The 14,769-nt window shown below is 51.8% G+C and overlaps 5 protein-coding genes across 5 annotated transcripts; 3 read left to right on the top strand and 2 right to left on the bottom strand.

The window, feature by feature from the left end:
- Window positions 1-57: 57 nt before the first annotated feature.
- On the top strand, window positions 58-1,119 carry RHO25_007651 (uncharacterized protein; the record flags this gene model as incomplete). Its single annotated transcript, XM_023599832.2, has 1 exon — window positions 58-1,119. The coding sequence occupies one exon, from the start codon at window positions 58-60 to the stop codon at window positions 1,117-1,119; it is 1,062 nt and encodes a 353-aa protein (XP_023448816.1).
- A 692-nt stretch (window positions 1,120-1,811) lies between these two features.
- Window positions 1,812-4,781, top strand: RHO25_007652 (uncharacterized protein; the record flags this gene model as incomplete). The annotated part of the gene is made up of 1 exon (XM_023599833.2): window positions 1,812-4,781. One exon carries the CDS (start codon window positions 1,812-1,814, stop codon window positions 4,779-4,781), a length of 2,970 nt encoding a protein of 989 aa, XP_023448815.1.
- Window positions 4,782-5,738: 957 nt separating this feature from the next.
- RHO25_007653 (uncharacterized protein) lies at window positions 5,739-7,267 on the top strand (the record flags this gene model as incomplete). The annotated part of the gene is made up of 2 exons (XM_023599834.1): window positions 5,739-5,913; window positions 5,970-7,267. The coding sequence occupies 2 exons, from the start codon at window positions 5,739-5,741 to the stop codon at window positions 7,265-7,267; spliced, it is 1,473 nt and encodes a 490-aa protein (XP_023448814.1).
- Window positions 7,268-7,642: 375 nt separating this feature from the next.
- RHO25_007654 (uncharacterized protein) lies at window positions 7,643-9,788 on the bottom strand (the record flags this gene model as incomplete). The annotated part of the gene is made up of 8 exons (XM_023599835.2): window positions 7,643-7,873; window positions 7,931-8,063; window positions 8,124-8,230; window positions 8,283-8,577; window positions 8,629-8,680; window positions 8,759-8,982; window positions 9,038-9,551; window positions 9,608-9,788. 8 exons carry the CDS (start codon window positions 9,786-9,788, stop codon window positions 7,643-7,645), a joined length of 1,737 nt encoding a protein of 578 aa, XP_023448813.1.
- A 974-nt stretch (window positions 9,789-10,762) lies between these two features.
- RHO25_007655 (uncharacterized protein) lies at window positions 10,763-14,611 on the bottom strand (the record flags this gene model as incomplete). The annotated part of the gene is made up of 2 exons (XM_023599836.1): window positions 10,763-14,043; window positions 14,098-14,611. The coding sequence occupies 2 exons, from the start codon at window positions 14,609-14,611 to the stop codon at window positions 10,763-10,765; spliced, it is 3,795 nt and encodes a 1,264-aa protein (XP_023448729.1).
- Window positions 14,612-14,769: the final 158 nt, after the last annotated feature.

The following is a 14,769-nucleotide window of genomic DNA, read 5'->3' on the forward strand; positions in this document are numbered from 1 at the left end:
CTCTCTTTCCATGACCGACTGCTTGGACTCCACACTCAGCGTTGCACACCCCGCGGAATGGCAGACGAGGCATTGAATTGCTTTACGTCGTTATTGGAGAATGTCCCGGGTTGGATAGCGGACTTGGAGAGCATTTTGCAGTCCGCAAAGGATACACAGCAGGAGATATTGTATGCCACCAGGGCCGTCACAGAGGGCAACGTTCCTTCACGAAATGATTCGAAGTCGCCGTCCCTCAAGTCAACATCATCCAAGGATAGAAATGGTCGACTGCGCCCGGCTCTGAAGCATCTTACGAACTCGGACGCTCTACGACTCTCCCAGCGAAAACGCAAGACGGCATCGGTTGCATCTGGAGATGGATCCGGCCCATGCAAGTTTCGCGCGAGGGCAGAAGTTGTCGTCTACTATGATGGAGACACACAGAAGCGATTTGAGCAACTCGTCCGTGCGATCAGCAGCTCGAGGAATGCCATTCGCAAGGGCAAGATGAGCGCAAAGGTGGATGCGCTGAGTCGCTCTGGGTCCAGCAGCAGTGACTCCAGCTTCCTCAGTGGTGGTGAGGACATGGAACACAACCGCATCATCTCCGACTTTAAGTATCAGACAAGTCGGTCTCGGCTACCAGCCTTCGGCAGGAACGATGGCACCGAGGCCTTTGATAAAGTTGACGGTCGTTTGGAGAAGGCGCAGTCACTCTGTGAGCGTGCTGCCCACCAGATTCTCCGGGACGGAGACTGCACCACGGAACTCAAGCAAGCTAAAGAACACTTCTCTGAAGCCTTGCAAATGGCGACCCAGGAATTACCCGCTCTCCGCAAGAAGGCTGAAAAGGCAGCTGAACGTCGTCGACGTAGTGAAGAGCGACATTGTCTTGATGAAGAAGCAGAGGCTGCTCTCAAGAAGCTACCACCTGACGCCGCCCTTAACAAAAGGGTGCACGATCTTGCCGCCGATATCTCGGTGCCCAGCGATGGTGACCTCGAAGTCGACGTGTTAGAAGTTGACGATGAATCGTCCTCTGACGGCGAGGACTTCAACGTCTCTTCATTCCAATTCCAAAAAGCGGGAGGGAGGTTCGCGCCTCAAATGCGAACATCACGGCTCGCCGCCCGCTGATATTTCTTTTAATGTTGATGAAAATTCCCAAGATGTGCGGACATGGCGCGTTCAAGCGGTATTCTAGGCCTTTCTTTTGGATCTTTTCTCTCATAGTTGTCAATGTATGGAAGCGAAGGAGTCTAGGGTATAGCAGTTCAGCTGGCGTGCTGAGTGGATGAAGGGGGCGATGATATGCGGTGCGAAGGGTTTCGCGGCACGCTCACTGCGGGTTCTCTTATTTTGTAGATATGCAACTCAATACCATGGTTGCTCGTAATACACGTCTTCTTTCTCTTGTCGCCAAGTTGCTGTCCTGGAGGTGTTCTTTGTCGCGTCCGTGTATCTTTGAAGACCAACAGCCTTTGCGCAGCTTTGCGTCCTACGGCATTGAGTAAAACACGTCTCTGACATGAAGTCCTTCGTCGCTGCTAAATGTGTTCTTTCCATTCCATAACTCGAAACGGCGGTCGAGGATGCTGGCTTGGGCCGGAAGGTGAAGCTTGGCTTGGCGCGCCGCGACTTCGTTTGTGAACAACTTGACCTGCTCATCCACAACAGCCCCTTCAAGAAACAATAACAGCACTCTAAAAGCAGCAGGAAGATGCGGCGCCTATCAGAGGGCATCGTGATGAACTCAGATCTCTCAAAATACCAATGACTCGCCACTGGAAATCAGGACTGCCTTGGGTTAACATCTCGCAAACAACAACATGCCGCCGGACATCAAGATGCCAGATGCGGACCTCGCGCAAGCTCACGCGGAGAGCTTGATCAATTCAATAGAAGCCGCCCAAAAACGCTACGCCTGTGAGACTTGCGGCAAAACATATACTTCACCCCATTCCCGAGACCGGCATATGCACTTGCATACTGGAGAGAAGCGGTTCACGTGTCCTTTTGAGGGATGTGGCAAGCGGTTTGGGCGGAGAGATTATTTGAATCGCCATTGTCTTGTTCATGAGAAGTATCTTGGTCGCGATCCGAAGGACTTGCATCCAGGTGGATCATTTGGTTCTCGAGAGGAGGAGATTGGGAACTTCCAACAAGAGGCTGAAGGGACTGCTTCCTCGCCATACGCGGATGAAGCACGATATGAATCTCCTGGCCAGGATAACATGAATGCTCATGTCAATCTTCACGAAGTCGGCAATTCGGCACATGGCACGTCGAACGGGAGGGGCAGTAGTATGGAACTCAAGTCGAAGACGCTGGCACGCGGAACATCTCCATCAACAGCTCTTCAAAATTCCCCTGATGGGATTCTTCCTTCGGGCCAGGACAGCACAGCAAAGCGGCAGAATCTGGACGAATTGGTCTCCAGCTTGAGAACCACGAAACATGGCACGTTCAGAGTGATGGAATTAGATTGTGCATTATGCAGCAAATCCTTTGGAAGGCCCTCGGACCTGACGCGACATCGTTCAATCAGTCACGGTCGGTTGGCAATTGCAGACAAAAAAGCAGTCATGGACAAAGATGCCCATGAGCTCTTGAACAAACATAAATTGCCCCCAGAAATTCTCAAGAAGCTTGGCCTGGTCTGTGAATGGGAAAACTGTGGCCAGATTTTCAGCCATCAAGCAGATCTTATACGGCATCGAAAAGCGCACGGCGATTCGCGCCCCGTCAAGTGCCCGTTCTGCGGCAAAGGCCTTTCGAGAATGGACAAGCTCAAGCCTCATGTGGAACTCCATCACGGGAGGAAGAGACCACGCTCACCAGATGCGGAGTTTACTGCATCAGCCTCGAATCCTGCCGTTACGAAACCGAAGCGCCGTCGTTCACGGTTCGTCAACACGTTCATAGAAAGACCAGACATGCCTCAGGAGTGTCACTTGTGTGGCAAATTCTTCGATAGACCGCACGATCTCAAACGCCACTTGATCACTAAGAAACATAATGGACCCGGATATCTACCTGATCCGTCTCGTGCAAAACGTCAATCGAGCCGTCCAGGAATATATCAATGTCCACTCTGTCCAAAGAGCTTCGACTGCACGTCGCATGTACGGAGGCACATGGAAAGTAGCGTGCATAATCTAATTGTTATTGGTCCGTCGACTGCTTCGGATGAGCGCTCAAATTCTGCAACGGGCTCTGGCAAATCTGGTTATGCACAGGAGTGCGTTGGTTGCAGACAGATCTTCGTCGACGAGTCATCTTTCTTTGATCACGCACCTTGCTACAGGTTGGATGTGGAACAACAGGACGAGCCATCTGACGCAGCTGAAGCGGAGCAGGAGGGCAGCGAGCCTGGGGAAGAGTCTGAGGATGACGCTGACCAGCTCGACGATTTTGAGGCACAGCTTGTGGCAGCAGCGAATGGTCAACTGTTCGAGGACGCAGTCGAAAAGGGAACTGAAACTGCTCCTCGAAACCCACAACTTACGTCGACTGCGCACAAAACTTCAGCTGCCCACCAGACTACCGAAGACCGAGGAGACCGGGAGCGGTCTCAGGATCACCAGTATGGTCGATTGCATGACAAGGATTTCGGCGCGACCCGGCATCGGTTTGGAGAGCCTTCAGTACAAACATCTACTGCGTCAGATCGGCGAACGGCCAGCCTTCCGCCCCCAGCTGAGCATCGACCTGTGCCTGCGTCGGCTTTGACGCCCCTAAGAGGTGCCACGCGAATGCTTATCGGCGCACGTGAGAGCGGTAAGAGTCAACCGAGTCCACCTCCCCCATACCATGCTCCTTCGAATTCCCAAAACGTGCGGCGTTGCTATGGCTGTGGGGCTGGATTTCCCAGCAAAGAAGCATTCTGGAACCATTCTCCATGTTTCACGACAGCTGTCCAGCCAGTTGTAAGTTCTCAAGACGAGCGTGGAGCCGCGAGCAATGAGACGTTGCAGCGTTCTGCAACACCAGACAAGCACGACTCAGGTCAGGAAATGATGGCCACTGAGCCCAAGCCACCTGCGAGGCCATCGGACGATTCTGCTTCCTCGGAGCCATTTGTCGAAGCAATGCCATCATTGAAAGTGCAACAGCTGTTGATATCCATCGCGCTGAACAATCCCGGAGCAAGACCTATACCGCCCTCGGAGCTTGCCAGCTTGACTGATAAATCTCCGAATCTGCTTGAGTTGGTAACGAGGATGGAAAGGGAGAATGCCGAGATGCAGCGTATTTTGAAACAGAAATGGGTTGTCCCATCGTCTCTGCATCAAGAATCAACGAGCAGTGGCACAACACTGGTTGATGGAGACGGGCTGGTAGAAAGGTCCATGGTCAGCTCAAAGACCCCACTGGCCAACCCCACAAGAGCGACAGAACATCTTGACCGAATGAAAGCCACCGACCCAGACGGTGAGCGACTTCGGCTACAGCAAGTCTTCCGATTGCGGGGATACCGTCACATCCAGCCCAGTCCTCAAGGTCATGATGGTCGCGGGGACTTCCAACCTGGTGCGGATGGCTCTGGTGGAATGCTGGGCCGGAACCCTGCTGTTGTAAAAGAAGCACCTGAGAGACGGTTGCAGAATACCAGCTCCAGTCACGCCTCGATGCAGCGGTCGACCAATGGCCCTGCGGCTGGTGAGCCACTGCGTGGGTTGCATGTGCGGCAGCGAAACGTTAGCCAGAAAGCTAGCTTGGGGACTGCCTCCGGACTGAGGCTGGTGGACGCAACCAATTCGGACCATGAACAGATGTTTGAGGACGACACACCTTGAGCTGCGAATGTTGGTTGCCCGTCCTGGTCCGCGAAAGCTGTTGGCTTAACAGCATTTTTCAATAGAACTGGACAACGGACGAAACCATCAACACAGCTTCGCGAGCCACTTTGGAGAACGATAAGCTGTCCCTGCGTTTGCTGTCATCGCTATCGAGAAGAATCATGCCGCAATTCCTTCCATTTGTGCATCTCGAGTGCGCACACAGGATACCGAATAATGCCACACCACAGCAGAGACCATTCGCCTTGGCGCCTGCCAAGAAATCGTGACTTTGCACTAGAATGACTGCACAACGTGTGCAATACCGGCATCACAAGCAAAATTACCAGCGTTGAGCAAGTTTGCGATGTTCAAACGCCGTCGTTGCGCATCCAAAGGTCGTGCGAAGAGCACAATGTACGACATTTCCACGCGGAAGTCGCGTTGTGCTTCCGGAAAGTCTTTCACTGGCTACCGGATTCGGACCTCCTGCATGAGCACCAGAATAGACTAGCACTATGCAGACATGCGATCGAACGTCCATTCTGGGACCGTGAGTACCCATTTCTCATTCTGTACACAATGGTTCGCAGAACAGTTCGCGTCGCAGCTACGTTGCGTACACCTCCACGGTACTGATCAATAGGGAGACACGAAGCGCTCGTACTTAGGAGAAGACGTTTGCTCACAGTTGAATACTAATCTCGTACAAGTTCCTTCTTCTTAACTAACGGCCCATCGGTGCAACGCTCATTCATCTCCATCATCACAGTCTCGCAATTCTAATATTTTCTCATCTCCATCGGCCGATTCTACACATTCTTTGACTTTCGCAACGGCAAAAAAACGACGCTCGCTTCATTCGATACAACGCAAAACGGCAGACACGAGTTGACAACGTGCCCGATTGTGCTGTTGGACTAACACGAGCTTGATTGCAATAAGAACAAACTCTCTAGCGGAGCGTTTTACGAGATGGAGAGTGCGCTGAAGCATCATGCTTTGGGCGGCACGCCGTCACCCAAGCCCGATGTTGGCATCAATATCACGTTTCTCATACTTTTCACGATATGTGGGGTGGTGCACTTTGAGACATTTTGGCGAAACAAGAAGCAAGAAAGGCTGTTCGTTTTCAACGCCGCAACGACAGGTGAGCTTGCAAAGGACCCGAGACACTAATTCTTTCCCCACTGATCACGTTCACAGTATTCTGCCTCACGCGTGTCTTCGCCACTTCTTTACGTGTCGGATGGGCATACGATCCCACGAACGTCAGTCTCGCAGCATCTTCTCACGCCTTCGTCTTCCTGGGAACTATCATCTTGATCATTTGCAACCTCTGGTGGTCGCAGCGCATTCTTCGAGCGCAACACCCGCACTTCGGCTGGACCGTTGTACCGACTTTCACTATCCCGATTATAGTCGGACTCAGCATTTTCACGATATCTCTTTTGATCACGAGCACTTGTCTCGATTTCTATACCGATGCTGAAGGAGCACAAGATGCAGCACTTGGCATTCGGCAATATGGCGCTGTGCTCTTTGCGATGTTCGCATTTCTGCCTCTTCCGATCCTGCTGGCTTCTGCGCTGGCGAAAACACACCCGGATCTTAGGGATCGCGCTGAGGATAACTTTGGACGACACTCGATTATTCGCAAGATTCTGGTTTGTCTGACTACTGCCGCTTTGCTCTTCACTGGCGCGCTTTTCCGAGCAGTCACCAGCTTCGCTCCTCAGACTGGAGTCGAAATGCCCGCTCCTTGGTACTTTTCTAAGGCTTGTTTCTACATTTTCAACTTCACTCTGGAAATCCTTGTCATCATCTTCTGGATGGTCATCCGTGTCGACAAGCTCTTCATCATCCCCAACGGCGCCTGGGGACCACAATCCTATGGCGAGGGATTCATCTCCTACGGCGAGTCAGCACATCAACACCCAGCCATGGCTCACTACGGCCGCGAACGCCTTGCCCAACCACATCACGGCTTCGACATCCAATCCACCCGCAGCAGCACCATCCCGCCACCATCCCGAATGGGCTCCTGGGGAAGCGCAAGACGCTACATGTGCCGTTCCCCCTCCCTCCGCACTTCCCCACGCATGGACCAAACCTCAACCTGGGACAGCGTTTCCCAAACCTGGGCCGGAACCTCTCACACCCGCGTCGACTCCGCCTGGGGAGGCGACAGCCGCTCAGGAGTCGCCCACACAAACACAAAAGAAAGCCTCGACCTCTCCCGTCCTCCCTGTGTCCGCTGCGCAAATTGCGGAAACCACGAAGATATTAGCAGTTTCAACGGAGTTGCTTATAAACAAATGCCCGAAATGGGATTTGATCCTCGGACGGGACGCTGGGTTCGACGACAGATGAGTTTGAGTGGGCCGAGTGTTTCGCAGTATTCTGTACGAGAGACTCTGAGGCCGCAGAGTACGATTGATTCGAGAATGTCGGAGGATGCTTCGCCCGGGTCGTTTTTTTCGGAGCGTTGGCAGCAGAGATGAACTGCGTTGAGGAGGGAGGGGCTTTGGGTTCCGGAGAGGAAGGATAGTCGTATGTCGAGGAATTGGGAGTGGTTGATTGCTTTGTATAAGCGGTAGTCGCCGATGATCCTGGCGTTCCGACTGTGGAGGATGAGGAAACAGGGCTGGGGAGTTTGCGCATTGCTGGTCGATGTGGTGGGATGATGAGCCAGCAGCTAGGTGGTCGATCGAGACCGTGACGAATCTCTTAGTCTTACTATTGTATAGTATATCAACAATGACAAAAATCAACAATGGTATCTCTCATTGCGGCATGGAATGAATCATCAGGTATTCAAGTCGTACACTGAGTCATCTAAAAGACTCACTGGCGCGCTTCTTCATACAAGTTGGGCTCTATACCTGAGTGATCGAATTTCCTCGCACGCCACCAGCCATCACATTCGACTCGTTCTGCTGGGTGTCTTTGAGATTCTCATATTGAGCATTCGTTGGCTCGCCAGCTTCGTTCTTCTTGATGATGTCGCGACCGCCTGAGCTGAGGCGTAAGTTGTCGGCCGTGACGAGGTCCTCTGGTGGAGGTGGAACCCATTTGCTGGACTTCCATGGCTTGATTTCGAGAAGGAACTGTGCAGCGATTAGTCATGGGTCCCGAGAGAACCTGCACTTTCTGCACGCGCTTACCATAGTATCAATCTCCTCAAGCGACTTTCCGCTCGTCTCTGGGAGGAAGAAGAAGACGACCAAGACTGCGATGAAGTTGCATGCCGCGAAGAGATATCCGTAGGAGAAGCCAATGTCTGCTTCGATGAAAGGTCTGATTATCGATTCTGTTAGTAAACGCTGAAGAAAGCAGAGGTAGGATATTGCGACTTACGTGGCAAATCCGATGAAGAAGTTGAAGGCCCAGTTCGATGCAGCACAGAAAGCAATGCAAGTACTTCGGTATCTGGACGGGTAGATCTCGGATGTGACGGCCCAGGCCTAGACATTGTCAGCACATGGTCTCCAATAAGATCATCAGTGTCGAACTTACCATAGGACCCCACGTGGAAGCAAAGGCAGCGATAAATAAACAGGCAAAGATGATCATCACCATACCGATGTTAGATCGATTTGTACCGTCGGGACGCTCAAGCTCGAAGTATCCCAGACTTGCGAATACCATGAAGCACATGAACATCCAAGCAGCGCCCAGACCGAGACACTTTCTCCTGCCAAACTTCTCGACCATGTAGAGACCTGGGAATGTAGTGACAACGTTGACTGCACCAAGGATAATTTGTGTGACGAAGGAGTTGTCGAGTCCAACACTGGCAAAGATTGTTGTTCTACACTGTGTTAGCTCAAATTGAATGAACAACCAGTGAAGGGGAACTGACCCGTAGTAGAAAAAGAAATTTGCGCCTGTCATTTGCTGGAGAGCTTGGATCGCTGTGTTGGGAATGAAGTAAGCAATCTGTCTTATACCGATACCAGTGGGGGCAGAAATCTTCTGGCGGCTTCACTTACTGACTCCGAGCAGAGTTCGGTATGCCATGCGAGGGCCGGTGAACACTTCCCAAATAGAGTGATCGCCGCCTTCTTGCTCTAGGCGAAGTTTCTCTCGCATTTCTTCCAGTTGCTTCTTCACTACTGTGTGGCGAGTGCTGACTCCGTAGAATTTCGCAATGCTAGCAGCGGCAGATTCGACCTTACCATGTCTGAACTCGTGGCGACTGGTTTCTGGGAAGAAGCTGTGATGGACATTAGAACAGGAGATTTTGCAACTCGAAAACTGCGTCCACTTACAGAATTCCACCACCAAGGACAAGTGCCCAAAAGTACGAAAGTCCAACAGGAATCCTCCAGCTAGCAGAGCCAGAAATGCTCTCGGTACCAAAATTGATGAGGTAAGCAATGAGAATGCCAATCGTGATGAAAAGCTGATAGCAGCACACGATCGCTCCTCGAAGATGAGTAGGCGCAGATTCTCCTTGGTAGGCTGGAACCATGACACTCAAGCCACCAATCGCGAAACCAGAAATGATTCTGCCGAACATCATAATCCACCAGAAAGGATACTGAGCAGCGATCTGGAAGCAATTGCCGATGATAAAGACGATGCACCAGAGGACAATCGAGTACTTGCGGCCCAATTTGCGGTTGTTTGCCAGAGGTCCTGCGATGAGAGCGCCAACGAGAGTTCCGAGAGATAGTGTCGCGACAAGAAGACCGGTTCGAATTGGAGTGAGTTCTAGAGTATCGCGGTTGTCTGCAAATTGGTACCGGAAGTCCTCCATTTGCAAGAAGCCGGAGATTTGACCTGAATGTCATCTGTGTTAGCATGCTGCAAAGCCGCCGAATTGCTGCTCAACAAACCGGTATCATATCCAAAGCAGATACCACCAATCGAAACAATCACAGTCATACTGAATGTTCGAAAGGTCAGGAACGGGACCTTGCTGTCATCGTTAAAGTCCGCCGCCGCTGGAATGTCCGGGACGGAGACATTGCGCTCCGCTGAAGGAGTCCGCGAGGACTTCGCGTCCTTCTCAGACATATCGAAGACTTCCTTGCAAAAAGAGAAATGCCCTGGAGCAGAGTTGAAGCAAACAAACTCTTCAAAACTATGGAGAAGAAGAAGCAGACGGTGGCTTTAAGCCTCTCTGCTTGCCCGCGGGCTCTCCACAACAACACGATGGGTCCGAGCCTCCGAACTAGAGCCTCGTGGCACCAATTCCTTCCAGAAGGACGCCAATGACCAGTTCAACGTCATGTTATTCGTACTAGAGGCCCGAGATTAAGCCCTCGATGGCACGCGACACGTTCAATCGCCTTCGCCGAGCGCGCAAACGCATCAGAACTTGATCGATTTCTGTGCAAAGGAAGCACGGCCGCTTCAGTTCTGTCGTCATTGTCTTGCTCGGCGTTCGACGTATGTGCTGGGTAGACCAATGATCAGTGGCTTTGCACGTGGGACATCAAGACAAGCATTGTAGTAGGCTTGGTATGACGAGTAGCCGCGGGCATTGTTGTTTTTGATAATATATCTCATCTCTTGTCACAAAGTGGCAGATTTGCGCAACTGTCGCCGAGTCATCAGCTGGTTGGTGACTGATGAATCTGTATTTTGTGCCGCGGCATAGTTTCTCGCGGGCTGTGGAGTTATGGAGGAGCTATTGGGGAAGAGTTTGGAAGGTGGAGTTTGTGGAATTAGGTTCTGCTTCGTCGGTCCGATTGACGACGGACCCATCACATCGGGCTTGGCATCTCCTGCAAGCGAAGTTCAGACATACCTACTACAGTAGACATCTGTCATAGGTGCATTGCTCCGCATCTTCGGACAGCTAAGCCACTACAAAGAAGTCGTAAATTCGGTTGGCAGGCAGGCAGACAGGCGCGGCGGAGGCGGAGGTCGGGCGGCTATCTCGGCCCACGAACTATGGTGTGTAGCTACTTCCTCCGTCGCCTTGGCCATCAAAGACGCAGTTATCACTATCGAACCTCTCTCCCTCCCTCTCTCTCCGAAACACTTCATGGAGCCACTAATGGAAGACTCGGTATCTCCTGGATGCGCTCCAAGGCATCTGGCACTCTCAGTTCGGCCCCCAAAATCATCCTGATTGCCAGCAAGAACGCCTCCGCGACGGCAGAAAGCTCCTCGTCGCTGTAAAGTCCTTCGAGACATTTGATCGTGAAGGAAAGCTCGTTCGCCGACGAAGATGTGGTCAACAAGTCGAAATCATAAGTCATTCTATGCTCAGCCTCCGCTTGATGAATATCCATATATCCATAATCGCCCACGGCCAGGTTCTGTTCTATGGGCACATTCTGATGTACGATCAGGCTGCTATGATCATAACTTCGATGCTCATCCGGCCAGTCGGTGCATTGGGTCGCGATCGTCTGTGAGCCGAGATGAGCGTGAGGCATTGAGCTTAGGATCTGAGCCTGGACCAGATGGACGACATTCCCCAATGACATGGAGTCCTTGAATTGCACTCGGCAGGGCACTTCACTCACGCAGCAGCCAACAATGGCATCGCTCCCCGTGATGTCCTCGTCTCGGCCGTGAACGAGATATAAGAACACCACATCAGAGCGGCCTGAAAGAACACTCAAGACTAGCGACCAAGCAGCGTAGACCAGGGTCGAGACTGATGCGTCCATCCGCTCCCTCGATGCCAGATACGAGACTCGGAATACCGTCCTTGTGGCCAGATCGGAGGCGCTTTTCTGTGATCCTTCAATGTCGCTTCGCAAAAGGGTTGGGCGGGAACCCTTGAGCATATGTTCCCAGTACACGAGCGAACTCTCACGTCGCTGAAGCAGTCGGCGATTCAAATACTGCAAGAAGCTTGGTCGTGAGCTCACGCTTGCGTGAACATAGCAAGTGGCAAGATCCCGGAACATATGATTTACTGAGGTGCCGTCGAAGATGCAATGATTGATGTAGAGAGACATGCAAGTACCTGAATGTGCTGTCTGATCACTGCCATGCAGCACAACAAGAATCGGATCTGCGAAGAAATCATTCTGGGCAGCTGGATCGCCAGAAGTCTGATTCTTCCCCTCCAGAATGATTCGAGATCGCCACGTTGCCTGATCAGGTTCGATGACAGACTGAACTGCTTGTCCTGAGGTATCTCTTCGGAACGACAGACGCAGCGCTTCAAGCTTTTCGAACCATAAATATACTGCTCGCTGGAGTTCCGTGATATCAAAATTACCTCGGAGAACAATGCGATACTTGTACAGATGGCCTCTCTCTGAGCCACCACCTGGTGCCATGTAGTGGCTCTGGAAGTCCGTGAGTGGTAGATCCTTCTGCGCCGGCTGTGCGGGTTCGCCATCAACGCGCCGTATCGCTGACGCATCGGAACCAGATGCGCACAATTCAGCTAATGTTTTTCCCATCATGAGATCTACTGTGGTGAAATGGACCCCAGAATCTCTCGCATTTTTGACGAGCTTCATTGCGTTCAAAGAGTCTCCGCCGAGCTTTGTCCAATTGCTCTGGCTTGAGATATCGTTCTCCTCGATGCGAAGCACTTGGCTGCATAGCGAGATAAGATCCGTGATGGCAGGGTCATCATCCGTTCCTTCTGGAACCTGCGATTCGATTCCGGATTTGTTCTCTGATTTCTCGAGCCGCTGTGAGTTTTGCAAATCATTCTCACATCTTTGTTTGAGAGTCCGCCGATCAAGTTTGCCTGTGGCTGTACGAGGCATAGCCGACACTAGGACAATGTGGTTCGGCACCATCCATGCTGGCACGAGGGGATCCAAACGAGCATGTACCTGAGCCCGTATATCTTCGACTGTGCAGGGTCCCTCACATGCCCTGAGCTTGATAAAAGCTGCCAAGTTTCGCGACGGTTCAGACCCGACCTGATCAACCACAACTTGCTCAATCTCTCCACGGAAGGCGTTCGTGATTTGACTCTCAATATCGGCCGCCTCAACCCGCTGACCATTGACCTTAAGTTGTGAATCTTTGCGGCCATAGAGATGTATATCACCATTCTCTTGATACTGGACGAGGTCACCAGTCTTGTACCACTTCCGGCCATCTAGTCCTGCGCTCATACTTGTTGCCCATGCAGGCGCTTGAATAAAAGCCGCTGCGGTCTTCTCAGGCTGTTCCAGATAGCCTTGCGCGATACTATAGCCTTCAAGGAGCAATTCTCCTACGCCGCCGACGGGCATCAAACGATTGTGGTCTGCTGGATCCACGATCCAGTAGTTCAACCAGCTGCTTCTGCCAATACTGCGAAGACTTGTGTCATTGTTCAGAACGGCGGTGCTATTCATGCTGCAGGCCTCGCTCTGGCCGTACCCATTTCGAAGTGTGACCGTATCGACCGCCAACCACTTTCGACCCAAGGCTGATGGGATAGGCTCGCCAACTAACACGAGAGTCTGTATGCTGGGAACCTCGTGTGGCTCCAAGATCTTAGCAACTGAAGGCGTCATACAAATATAATTCGGCCAAAGCCGTCGTATTGCGCCACTCAGATCGTTCATACGTTCTTCCTTGCCGGGAATGAGTACAGTCCCGCCAGCTATCAGGGTCACTGTAATGTCAAGAATTGCGACGACGAAACTGCAGGAAGCATACTGGAGTACTCTGCTTGACTCGTCGATACCGTACTGGTAGCCTTCGCCGCATGTTGTTACCCATGCATTGTGAGAGATAATTATCGCTTTTGGTATGCCTGAGCTCCCTGATGTGAAGATATAGAACGCTGAATCCGTAGGAGAGACCAATGGGAGTTTGTTCGAAGTGCTCTGCTTTTGACAAGTACTCTCGGTATCTGTCACCCGAAAATCACCTCCTCCAGAATGCGTAACGACTATCGATGCCAGTGTGCATGCCACAGTCATGTGATTCTTTGTAGTAATCACATGAGTCGTGGACAGCTGATTCGCCATGATCTTCAGTCGTTCTGCAGGAAGAGAGGGATCCAGCAGAATAAACCCGGCGCCAGCTTTGTTGACCGCAAGCATGGCGACTATCCCCCACATGGACTTTTCTAGCAGTATTGCCACCACGCCGCGAGGCTGTACCGCAGCTTGTACGAGGATCATCGCCAGACTACTTGCTGCCTCTTCGAGCTCCGCACGAGTCATACGGCCATCCCAGGCATCAATGGCAATCTTGGTACCATCTTCAGTGGCTCTTTCTGCTACGCAATCATGGATGCATCGATCTACCAGCTCCTGTGGTTTTCCGTTCCAAGTGTGGATAAATTCCTTGTCCGGAAGTGTGACCTCCTCAATCTGCAATTCAGTAAGACCTCTAGTCTGCCAGGCTGAAGATATATTAGATATCAGATGCTGGAAATATCTTTCCACATGGAAAGTACTGAGACAACGTCGATCAAACCATGCTACCATGTCTATGCAGCATATGCTTGAGTTTGCGGAGTAAACCATCCGGAGGGGAGTTCGCTCAAGTGTCATTGATTCGATATCGTTGCGGCTTTTTTCGCTGTCTGCGTTTCCAGAAGTCGTTTGAAGGAGAATGCTGCCGCCACTGACCAGCATATCGATGGCGGTTCGCTGCTTCTCTTTGAGACATCGCGACCACTGGGTTTCCAATCCTTCCGTCATTGAAACCTCATAGTTGTGTACAGCAAGGTCTTGAATTCCGTCTGCCGTGCTTGTGCCTGCCACGAAACTGACTACCTCTTCACCGGTATAAGCCCAAAGTAGCGCTGCATGAGCTTGATGAACGTATTTCTTCACATCCTGTTCATCACTCTGCCGCTCGTAGCTTTCAAGCTTGATGGTGTGCGCCAGCGGTGTCCAAAATGCTGGTGATTGATCTCCGTCATCGTCCGCCTGTATTGGAAAGGTCGTGAGAGAGTCCATCTTCATTTGTTGCAGGTGCGATTGAGGAACGGAGTGCTCGAACTGCCTCTGTCCTGCAGAAAACACTGCTCAATCGTTCGACAGTGTAATACAGTCATCTTGAAAGCACTCCCGGATGTGCGGGCCATCGCCCCATTCGCTGAACTTCGGGACGAGGACGCAAT

This window comes from Cercospora beticola, chromosome 5 (assembly GCF_033473495.1).
Source record: "Cercospora beticola chromosome 5, complete sequence".
NCBI classification, from domain to species: Eukaryota; Fungi; Ascomycota; class Dothideomycetes; order Mycosphaerellales; family Mycosphaerellaceae; genus Cercospora; species Cercospora beticola.